The 11,112-nt window shown below is 43.6% G+C and overlaps 1 protein-coding gene across 3 annotated transcripts in view; it reads left to right on the top strand.

Annotated features, from left to right (window-relative positions):
* Insr (insulin receptor) overlaps positions 1–10,518 on the top strand; it is a 132,759-nt gene extending 122,241 nt beyond the window's left edge. For 2 of the 3 annotated variants that reach the window (XM_028779717.1, XM_028779716.1), the window contains 3 exons: positions 1,791–1,920; positions 2,543–2,677; positions 5,486–6,532. In XM_028779717.1, the coding sequence (XP_028635550.1) occupies positions 1,791–1,920; positions 2,543–2,677; positions 5,486–5,840 (620 nt within the window). In that variant the 3' untranslated portion in view covers positions 5,841–6,532. Of the gene's footprint in view, positions 1–1,790; positions 1,921–2,542; positions 2,678–5,485 lie in introns of all 3 variants that reach the window. The other variant, XM_028779715.1, reaches the window with a different exon arrangement.
* Positions 10,519–11,112: the final 594 nt, after the last annotated feature.

Raw genomic sequence — 11,112 nt, 5'->3', positions numbered from 1 at the left:
GAGAGAGAGAGAGAGAGAGAGAGAGAGAGAGAGAGAGAGAGAGAGAGAGAGAGAGAGAGATTTTGTATGTGTGTGCGTGTGCGTGTGTGTGTAGTGTGTATTGAAGGATGTGGGTGGCATGGCAGATTCTTAGGTCCTAAATTCAGATCCTTATGCTGCCTGAAAAAAACCTTTTACCCTCTCTGGGCGTTTTCTCAACCCAGAAAGCTAACATTTCTGTTCTAGATTCCTTTTAGTTTCTATCAAGAATAAGTTAGTAAATAAATGTAACAACTTGGGGAGGAAGGAATTTGTTTCACCTCATAGTCTATCTCTGAGGGAAATCAGAGAAAGAACTTAAAATAGAAATCATAGAAGAATGCTGCTTGCTGATTTGCTCTGACTTTTACTTAGCTAGCTTTTATATATAGCCCAGGAGTCTCTTCCAAGGGAATGGTGATGCCCACAGTGAGCTTAGCTCTCTTATATAAATTAACAATCAAGACATCCCCCATAGACATGCCCATAGGCCAATCTGATAGAGGTAATTCTTTAGTGGAGGCTTCTGTCTGGTGACTCTGGCTTGTGCTGAGATGGCAGTTAAAACTTACTATAAAACTTAGCAGAGGTCCCAACAAGACCAAAGATTAAGTCAGAGAATGCAGAAGCAAGAGATAGCAGAAGCAGATGCTAAATGCTTAGATTGCTAGTTGGAATGTGTGGATAAGATGGGTATAGAGGGACTCAAGGACAGTGACCGGTGAGGTTAAACTGAAAGCCAAGAAGCAGGTATGTAAGAGCTTTGTAAGCCATAGGATTTGCCTCTCCTCTACAAAACCAGTGAGAATCAGGAACAGGCAAGGTCTCATAAAGATCCCCAACCCCCCCCCACACACACACATTAGTTAAGGAAGCAAGTAGGGAGATGAGCCTATGTATGATTCCAGGAGATATTTTTCTACATAACCATTGGAGTCATACAGGAATATACCCAAAGACATCAACCTGCATGAACTATATGAAGGAAGATGGGACATGATTCTGTATTTATGATCGCTCCTAAAGACGTACATTAAAAAACGAGAAAACCCCCACAAACCCCACAAAACTCAGGTGTGACAGTGCATATATCTGGACACTTGGGGGGATAGAGGCAGGAAGATCAAAAACTCAATGTCACCTTCACCTATGTGGCAAGTCCAAAGTTACCCTGGAAATATGTGAGAGCTCGTCTCAAGAAAGAAAGAAAGAAAAGAAAGAGAGAGAGAGAGAGAGGGAGGGAGGGAGGGAGGGAGGGAGGGAGGGAGGGAGGAAGGAAGGAAGGAAGGAAGGAAGGAAGGAAGAAAGAGAAAACCAATGAGAACTGGAAGGAGTATGCTCTATTCACGTAGCCACCTTGTGTAGTAGGATGTTGGAGGATGTACAGGGGAGATGTGGAGGTGAGCCTAGATTATACAAGGGTAGTGAGAAGTGAGGTGGATTAGAGAGACAGATGGAGAAGCAGGAAGGCTTGCTTGCCCACTGTTTGGGAGTGTCAGCAAGAGGCAAGGTCAAAAGGAGACCCCAAGTTTAGTTGAGGGAGCAGCAGATTACCTGGAAGAAGGAAGAGGGTCTGTTTGGGACATAGGGGAAGGAGTAGGTGGGAAAGATGACAGCCCCTATTCTCCATCCACCTCTTCCCATACACCTCAAGAATCCCCTCTTGGTGAGTTTGCTTGCCACCCACAGGAGCTCTAGTGGTGCTTTGAGGGGTGGAGCACTCAAGATGCTGGGAGGATGACCTGAAAAACCTGTGCACTGTTTGTTGTCAGACTTTGGAATGACAAGAGACATCTACGAGACAGATTACTACCGGAAGGGGGGCAAGGGACTGCTGCCTGTGAGGTGGATGTCACCTGAGTCCCTGAAGGATGGAGTCTTTACTGCTTCTTCTGATATGTGGTGAGTTATGCATACATGGGCGGATGTTGGTGCTGGGCTCAAACTCCGACGGGTGTCCCACTAACGTGGTCATCAGGAGCTGAGAGAGGGAAGCCTGCCTTCCACAGATAGACATGAAGGGTTCTGTCTGGGTTCTCTTAGATGGCTACCTTTATGTATTGATTGAGGATAGTCTTATAAAACTTCTTCATGAATTATAATATAAATCAGTGTGTGTGTGTGTGTGTGTGTGTGTGTGTGTGTGTGTGTGATTGGGGGGGTCCATGCTATGGCATATATGTGGAAGTCAAAGGACAACTTGGGAGTCAGTTCTCTCCTCCCACTACCATATGGATCCTGGGGATTTAACTCAGGCCGTCAGGCTTAGTGCTGCCCACTGAGGTCTCTTGCTGGCCTGCATATCCAGCTCTTTACGTGGGTTTTGGGCATTGAACTTAGGTACTCATGTTTTGGTGGAAAGGACTTTGCCAACTGAGATATCACCTCGGACCACCACTTGTTCTATGAATTGGTCAACAAAGTTCTAGTAAGCCAGAAGAGGTATGAATGAATGTACTTGAGATAGAGACGGTTGTATGTTTTGTTGGCTTCTTTGTTTACTGCTCTCAATTGTCATTGGCAGGTCCTTTGGAGTGGTCCTTTGGGAAATCACTAGCCTGGCTGAACAACCTTATCAAGGCCTGTCTAATGAACAGGTGCTGAAATTTGTCATGGATGGAGGCTATCTGGAGCCCCCTGACAATTGTCCAGAGAGACTGTAAGTACAGAAAAGATCTGGAGTGTGTGAGGATTTGCATATTACATATGTTTTGTGTCTGTACATTTTAGGTATATGCGTGGGTTTGGTTTGCAGGTCTTATCCCCACATATGTTTATCTAGCATGCCTTGACATCCAGGCTTGTATTTGCATACTGCATCTTGGATGCCCTCTTTCATTTTCACATGTGCCTACATATGTGCTTATGTTTACATATATGTATGCCGTGCATGTGCCATGCGTACGTTTGCATATAAAATCCATTTTAAAGATTTATTTTTACCTTAGGTATATGAGCGTTTGCCTACATGTATGTTCATGAAAGATATACTGGGTGCCAAAGGCCACTAGAGGAGGGTATTAGATCCTCTGGACCTGGAATTACAGGTGTTTGTGAATCAATTCATGGGTACCAGGAACTAAACCTTAGTCAAGTTCAAGAGAAACAAATGCTCTTAACCATGAGCCATCTCTTGAGCTCCTTAAATATTTTTTTAATGCATTTATGTAAACCTGTGTGTACATCTGTGTGGAGAGCATCATCCTTAGAAATACTATTCATCTCCATTGAGACATGACCTTTGGTGTGCTGCTCACTGACTCAGCTAGGCTGCCTGGCCAGCCACTGAGTCCCCAGGATCCTCCTTCCTCTACTGTCCCAGCCCTGGGATTGTAAATGTGTACATTTAAAAAAATATATTTATTTTTACTTTACTTGCATTGGTGTTTTTCCTGCATGTATGTCTGTGTGAGGGTGTTGGATCCACTGGAACTGTAGTTACAGACAGTTGTGAGCTGCTATGCAGGTGCTGGGAATTGCACCTGGGTCCTCTGGAAAAGCAGCCCGTGCTCTTATCCACTGAGCCATCTCTTCATCCCAAAATGTGTACATTTTCTTTTATGTAGGCTCTGAGGATCTAACTCCAGTCCTCGGGCTTGAGGGGTCAGCATTTTCCCCGACTAAGCCATCCCTCAGCCTCACATATCAAATCTTCATAAACATATTTGTGTTTGTATCTGTTTCCATGTACATGCTTGGATTTGTCTTGTGTTTTTATTTATCTCTTTATATTCAAAATTTTCTGAACATTGCCTCATCAGGGCCTTCTCCTAACGAGATCAGTTTGTAACTGGTTGAGAATTGGGGAATTTATCTATGATGATTCGTTTTAATTGTCAAGTTGACACAGGCTAGAATTGTCATCAAGGACTTGTCTAGACAACATGGGCCCATGGGCATGTCTAATGGGTATTGTCTTATGTTCATTGATGTCACCTACTATGGCACTGTAGATGGCACCATTTCCTATGCAGAAGGTCCTGAACTCTACAAAGTAGAGAAAGCAAGCAAAGCAAGCATGCTTGCAGTCATTCATTCTCTATCTGCTCTTGACTGCGTGCGCTGTGACTTTAAGTTCCTACTACCCTAACTTCCCCACCCTGATAGACTGCAGCCTGGAATTGAGAACTAAGATTAACTTTCACCCCTGTGTCTTTTATGGGGGCATTTTATCATCATAGCAATTGGAATGGAAATTAAGCCCCAGGGCAGAGGTTCACAACCTCTCCTTAAAGGTTCTGTTGTAAATAGTGACAACACAGCGGCCCCGTGTGGTTGAAGCTTGAATATAGTCATAGGCATTGCATAGATGCGTCGGTGAGACCATACGTAGGGGCTATCACTGCTAGGGAATGCCTGAGAAGTTCTACTTAAAGTGGGAGAGATTCTAGTGTGGCTCATAATTTCAGAGGTCTCAATCCATGCTCGCCGGGCTCCACCACTCCTGGCATTTTCCTTTGAATGAGCTGGAAACTCGCTCCCTGTATTTAGCCCATATAGTTATGCCTGCCAAGGTTCAAGGATACCACCCTGACGGGGCTTTAAGCCTAGAATAACTGTGGGGTACGGGTAAGCCTCTGCAAATGAAACACACCAACTGCCGAGGCATCAGAGACAGGGAGTGCATTGTGATAAAATGATGTACGATGTCTTTCCAGTTTCTGTCCTTTTTAAAAATCTCTGTTGCCACAGTGAAACCTGACCAAAAGCAATCTAGGGGAGGAAGGATTTAGTTGGATCACTGATGGGCAAGTCAAAGTAGAAACTTAAGCAGCTAGTCACATTGCATCCTCTGTCAGGAGCTGAGAGATAAGTGTATGGGACTTTGCTTGCTTGCTCTCAGCTTGCACTCCACACTCTCATGAAGTTCAGGAGGCCCCTGCCCAGTGTGTGCTGTTATCCAAAATGAGCTGGGTCTTCCCACATCAATGAACAATCAAGACAAACCCCCAGACTTATATTCATAACCCAACCTAATCTAAACCTTTCCTCAGTTGGGGCTCTTTTCCCAGTTGGCAGCTTCTTGGGCTCCGTTGTTGGCCTTCTTTTCCCATCTCTTTCCTCTTCCCTTCCCATTCTTTCCTTTCCCTTTTTCTTTTTCTATCTATTTCCCCTTCTTTTTTTTCTCTTCCTCTGCCCTTCCTCTTCCTCCACTGAGCATTTTCTCTTTTTGTACTTTTTATTTAGAGACACTGGTCTCACTAAGATAAAAGTCACTCTAACCTGATAGACCCCCAGAGTAGCTGGGATAACAGGCACGCACTACCACGTCTGGCTGGCTTGCTTTCCAAAACCATCTTTCAGTTCCGCTAGAACTGTTGACCCAGCCTTGACTACCATCTGTGCATACGGCCAGAGCCAAGGCAAGGACTCCCGCTACTCAAGTGTGGTCTGTAGTGGGGCAGTATAGGAAGGAGCAGCCTGATTGCACCTTGAAACTTATCCACCCTGGTTCCTGTCCCCACAGCACTGACCTGATGCGCATGTGCTGGCAGTTCAACCCCAAGATGAGGCCAACCTTCCTGGAAATCGTCAACCTGCTCAAGGATGACCTCCACCCCAGCTTTCCAGAAGTTTCCTTCTTCTACAGTGAGGAGAACAAGGCACCTGAGAGTGAGGAGCTGGAGCTGGAGTTCGAGGACATGGAGAATGTCCCCTTGGATCGTTCCTCTCACTGTCAGAGAGAAGAGGCTGGGGGCCGGGAGGGAGGGTCCTCTCTGAGCATCAAACGGACCTATGACGAACACATCCCCTACACCCACATGAATGGGGGCAAGAAGAATGGGCGTGTCCTCACCCTGCCGAGGTCAAATCCTTCCTAACAGCACCTTCTCGGGGGGAAGGAGTCTTTTCTTTCTTTCTTTTTTAAAACTCTTCTGTAGTTTGACTGCCTCCAGGAAACTCAGGATTATCAGGACTCTACCCAGATGTGAAACTGAGCTCAGAGATAGTTCATACACATTTCTGTTTGTCTTTTGACCTGAAAACACACAAGCGTGATTGCCAACCCTGCGAGTCTGTGGAGGGCTAACTGTGAACCTAGAGGGGTTGGGCTTTCCGTACTCCCTTCCCTGCCCCCACCGTATCAAACCAAGATTTTGTTGTTGGTGGTGTTGTTTTCCTCATAGTTTGGAAGAATGCACCTGTTTTTACAGATATTTTTCGTTTTTTGCTAGTGTCTGAGTTGTAGTTAGTTATCAACGACAGACTTTATTTATGGATCACAAGTCAGAAAGCAAAGAAGAAACAGACAGAAAACAAAACCTGACCTACAGAACCTGGTTCTAGAAGTACATGCTTTTCAGGGTTGGGCTTTGGGGAGGGTTCATTAATCTGAGAGAAGGATTTTATTTTGTTTTAGTTTATTTTTTTCCTCATTCACAAAATCAGTTCCTAAAATTGACCAATAGCTGCTGCTTTCATATTTTATTTTGGGAAAGGGTGTGTACTCCTAAGTGTGTGCTCATCTGCACACCTGTGTGCATTTGTGTGTGTGTTGTGTCCAGGTTAGAGATCACGGGGTGGGGTGGGGTGGGGCTGTGTGTATGTAAAATATTCTCTGCGACTGATGCTTGGTGAATTGGCTCCTGAAGCTCCTGCTGCTTGGAGTGTGTGACCTTATATTGTCCTCTTCCTTCTTATTAACTGAGAGTCTGTGCCGTTGAGAGGTTCTTCTCAGTCACGTCAGAAGTCTTGCTCAGGTGTCTTCTTCCCCTACCCTTTGGTGATGTTTTCCAAAACCAGAGGGAGGATTATTTGGTCTGGATTCATTGAGGATCTTTGGAAGACCACACAATGCAAAGGACACACACACACACACACACACACACACACACACACACTGTAGAAGGAAGTAAAGCAACAATTTTGAGAATATATTTGTAACGTATTTAAAGCTTATGGAATCTCTGGCATGAGCCTAATAAGTTATTTCCTTGGGAGCAGGGGAAGTAGTGGGTGCATCTGCCTGTGTGCGGAGACAGGACAATACGTGAGTGGCCTCTGTGTTTGGTCTTTGAAACACATATTTTTCTGGGAATTATACCACATTAGCTGCTAGCCCTTTAGGACTCGGTGAGTTCTTGTGGAGTTTGTAGGTAACTGGATTTTTGACTGGTTCGGATAGTAACACTGACTGGATGTTTCTTTCTTGGATACACTGGTGGTTACCTGGAGCTGAGATGGCCTTCCAGAACACCGGTGTTCATCTGGTTTTCCTCTGCTGTGTACCTCACTTCTTCAAGGCCTACACTTTGCTCAGTCATTGTACAAACACACTAAACTCAGATCCCAAAGACCAATGACACAGATGGACTCTGAGAACACTAAGCAATATATAAGGAGGTGAACCTTCATATCCCTGTCGGTCTCCTCCACCTCTGGGGCGTCTGGCTATTCTCCACACTAAACTCCCACAGCTGCTCTTGGTGCCCACGGACCTCAGCTTGGGCCAGATGTAGTGCCTGAGTGTATTTCTCAGGTGCTTATGTTTCAGACTCTAGAGACTCAAGTCTGGAGGAGAAAACATCAGAGACTTTCTTCTCACCATCAAGAACTCGTGAAAGGACATGGACTCACAGCTTCTCTTTGCATAAAACCACAGCTGCTCAAGTAAAAGAAACAACTATGGTGAACTCAAAATCCTCCCAGAGGTTCTTTCCTGCGTGCATTTCCCCACAAATATTTGATACCTTCTTCTCCCCTAGGAGAAGTGAGATAAAGACACACTGGCCACCCCAAAACCCTCTTGATTCTAGGTTGAGAACACAAGTAAACATAAATCCTGGTTGCCAATTGCTGCCAAATTTATATTGGAAAAATTGTAGCATGTTAAAATGTTACCAGGGAACTCAATGACTGGTACAAGAAGCAAGAGTTACAGTTAATTTTACCCCAAAACACTTTGTAAATAGAGGGTCTGTGCATCAATGGAAGACACCATAGGTCTGGATATTTTTTGTTTGTTTTCCTTTTTCACAGTAAATTTGTAGTGATGCTATACTAGCAGAGATTTTCACAACTTTCTAATTCAAAAGGTTTTCTTATAGTACTGGGGAAAGTATTTATTTTAATATATAAAATCACTCTTGAAAATCACTTTTGTAAAAAAAAGGTATGCATGTAAATTTTTTTTATCAAGGAAAAATAAAAACAGGTGAGTGTGGGTCATTTTTTTTCCTTCTTCTCAGTACAGTCTACCTCAGTGTCTTATTAGGATGTGGTTCAGTAACAGACGTTGAAGCTTCACGATTCTGGCTGAATCATTCTCCAAGTTGGGGAGCTGTGTACCAGTTGATTTTTAAGTGCCAGGGACTAGGAAGAATCTTGAAGGAGAGAAGTTGGGACTAAAAAGCCAGAGCCTTCTTGTGAACCCAGTGTCTTCTTGTTGCTGATATTCTTCTGAATATAACCTCCTTGTAAAACCCATTTGTTGACTGCACACTCCTCACACGCAAGCCACACTTCAGGTTATCATGATTCAGCCTCTTTTCGAGGCCCCCGATCTAAGGTCTTTTGGTGAAAAGTGGGTATTTCTTTTACTGGTGAGGCTGTGAGCCAGCACCTTAAGATGTCACATGAAATCCCCCCAGACCTGGATGCAAAGGGAATCTGGGTTCTCTGACCATTATTTCTTACCCTGTTTAGACCCATGAGGCAGTTTGTGAGTACCTCCTACACAAATGCAAGGCTATTTGGGGGAACTCTTAATACAAAACCTATCACTTTCCTGAACATCTCTTCCTAAAATAGGAACCCTATGCTGGGGTTTGGTTGACTTCAAGCTGACACTGTTTGGCCTTGTGGAGTTTTGAGAACTCTGGAAATCAAGGCAGGGCCAGCATGGCTCCCACTTTCAACCTTTGCCATGCTATTTCACTTTAGGACACCATCCTTGAAAATTTGTTCTTTTTCATCTTTTCTGGAGAGGTGCACCAACTTGAGTGACCCTACCAAACAGGGCTCCACTAATTTCATTTTGATATCTACTGTGGCCGGGAAGCAAACGAGTAGCTATTTGGGTCATGAGACTCATTTTGGTTTCAGATGATGTTAGCTTTGTAAGAAAACAATCTTGAGACCTAGAAAGTCATGGTTACCCTGGGAGTTTGTAGTGATGGGTGAGAGAGAGAAAAAAGCAACAAAACCAAGTTACATGGATAGTTCTTGTGTGTTTTGGAAGCTGTCTCATTATTTTAAAACCACTTTTATGATCATGGTGAAAGCCATGCAGTTATTTCTTCCAGGATAGCAGTGGACATGTTTCCTGTCTGGTTCAATGATGTCAAGCACACATCAAGAAATGCTCATGTACTTGGATCCCTTCTAAATGGTTCCCTGTCGTTTGGAGCTAGCTGGAAGGGAAGAGCCCTGATGGCTTTCTGGATTTAGGCTGAGCACAATTTAGGAGTGTGTGGAGATTGGCAGGAAGAGCTGAGCTGTATTCTGTGGCAGCTGAGAGTGGTGCCACCAACACAAGCAAAGATTACCCTTCCTACCTATCAGGACAGACATTCTACCATGCAGAGTGATTATTGGGTTAAGGACTGTAATTTTATTTGAAACCCACCGTAATACTGGCCAGTGGGCAGGATCACTGTGAGAGTCTAGTCCATACTGGTGATCTTGGTAAATGAATGATGGTCGTTCTAGTAATGGTTCTTCCACTTTATGATAGGTGGATGTATTCCGGATTCTAGCTGATGAATTCTTGACAACATAGGCTCTTCAAAAATTATGGTTTTGTCAGACAATGGGAAAAGAATAGTGCTGATTTTGTGTGAATGGTGCACATAGCATAGAGTCATTTTAGAAAACCTTCCAGAATGTTCCTCAGAATATGAATTTATACAAGAGATGAAGTTGGGGAATAGGAGTAACAGATTATCACTTGCTGTTTAAACTACACAAAATAATACAGTGGTCTTTTAAGAGGCCATGACTGAAGGCATATGCATCCTTAGTTAGTACTCAAAAAATGGAAATCAATGAGTATTTGAGCTAACTTGATACCAATCAGGATACAGAATCAGTCTCTGGTTAAATTTTTATCTGTATGTGGGACATTTAAGAAGCAACAAAAACTTGTTAAAAATTAGATCAAGGTCCTAGAACCCTTATTATTTGAGAAGGAAGGGTAGGCCCTCAGTTGTGTGTGTGTCCGTTCACATGTTGTGTGTGTGTCCGTTCACATGTGCAGGAATGGCTTGTTTGGCCCTTATCCTTTGTATCAAAGTTGCTGCTCCTTTCCCCTTTATGTGCCTGGGTGGCTATGGCCCATGTGTCAGCAGTGTGGGATCAAATGTGCCATAGCACTGCAGAAAATGCAGAAACACAAAACCCACCCAAAGCACAGTGACATTTTCCTACGAGAGCCAAGTAGCATCATGTACAGAATATGCCTTTTTTTGTGTGTATGTGGGGGGAGGGGAGGGAGTGAAATTGTTCTGCATGTATAATACAGGCTAATTACTTGTTTATATTAAAATTTGGAATAAATTATCTTGAGACTATTTTTTTGTGTAGTATCCAGGTTGGTCTGGGTGGGGCTGTGGCTTTGAGATTTGCAATATTAAGGGAAAGCCTATGTGTTTGTGTGTGTGTGTGTGTGTGTGTGTGTGTGTGTGTGTGTGTGTGTTCATGTATGCAGATACACATGTGCGACTGCTTATGTATGCAGGTGCACATGTGTATATGTATATATGTGAGGGTAGAATCCAAAGGACAGTCTCAGATATTGTCTTTCAGGTGCTGTTCACCATTATTTTTGAGACAGGGTCTCTCATAGATGTCCAGCCAGTGAACTCCAGTGATCTGCCTGCCTCTTTCTCTGCCTCTAGTGCTGGGGTTATAAGTACATGCCACCATATCTGACTTTTTTTTTAAATGTTGGTTTTTGGGTTTAAACATTTAAATGTGGCTAAAAAGTGCTTATGGCCACATTATCATTCAAAATGTATTTATTCCTTCTCTAGAAGAGCACATAGTCTTTTACAATCTCAAGACTCCTTAAAAATCCAAAGTCTCTTCTAAAATTCATGCAGTCTCTTAACTGTTAATGTCTGTAAAATCAAAATAAAAAGACAGATCCCATAC

The sequence above is a fragment of the Grammomys surdaster genome, unplaced genomic scaffold (genome assembly GCF_004785775.1).
Source record: "Grammomys surdaster isolate TR1022 unplaced genomic scaffold, NIH_TR_1.0 362, whole genome shotgun sequence".
NCBI lineage: Eukaryota > Metazoa > Chordata > Mammalia > Rodentia > Muridae > Grammomys > Grammomys surdaster.
This window is presented reverse-complemented; position numbering and strand designations above follow the sequence as displayed.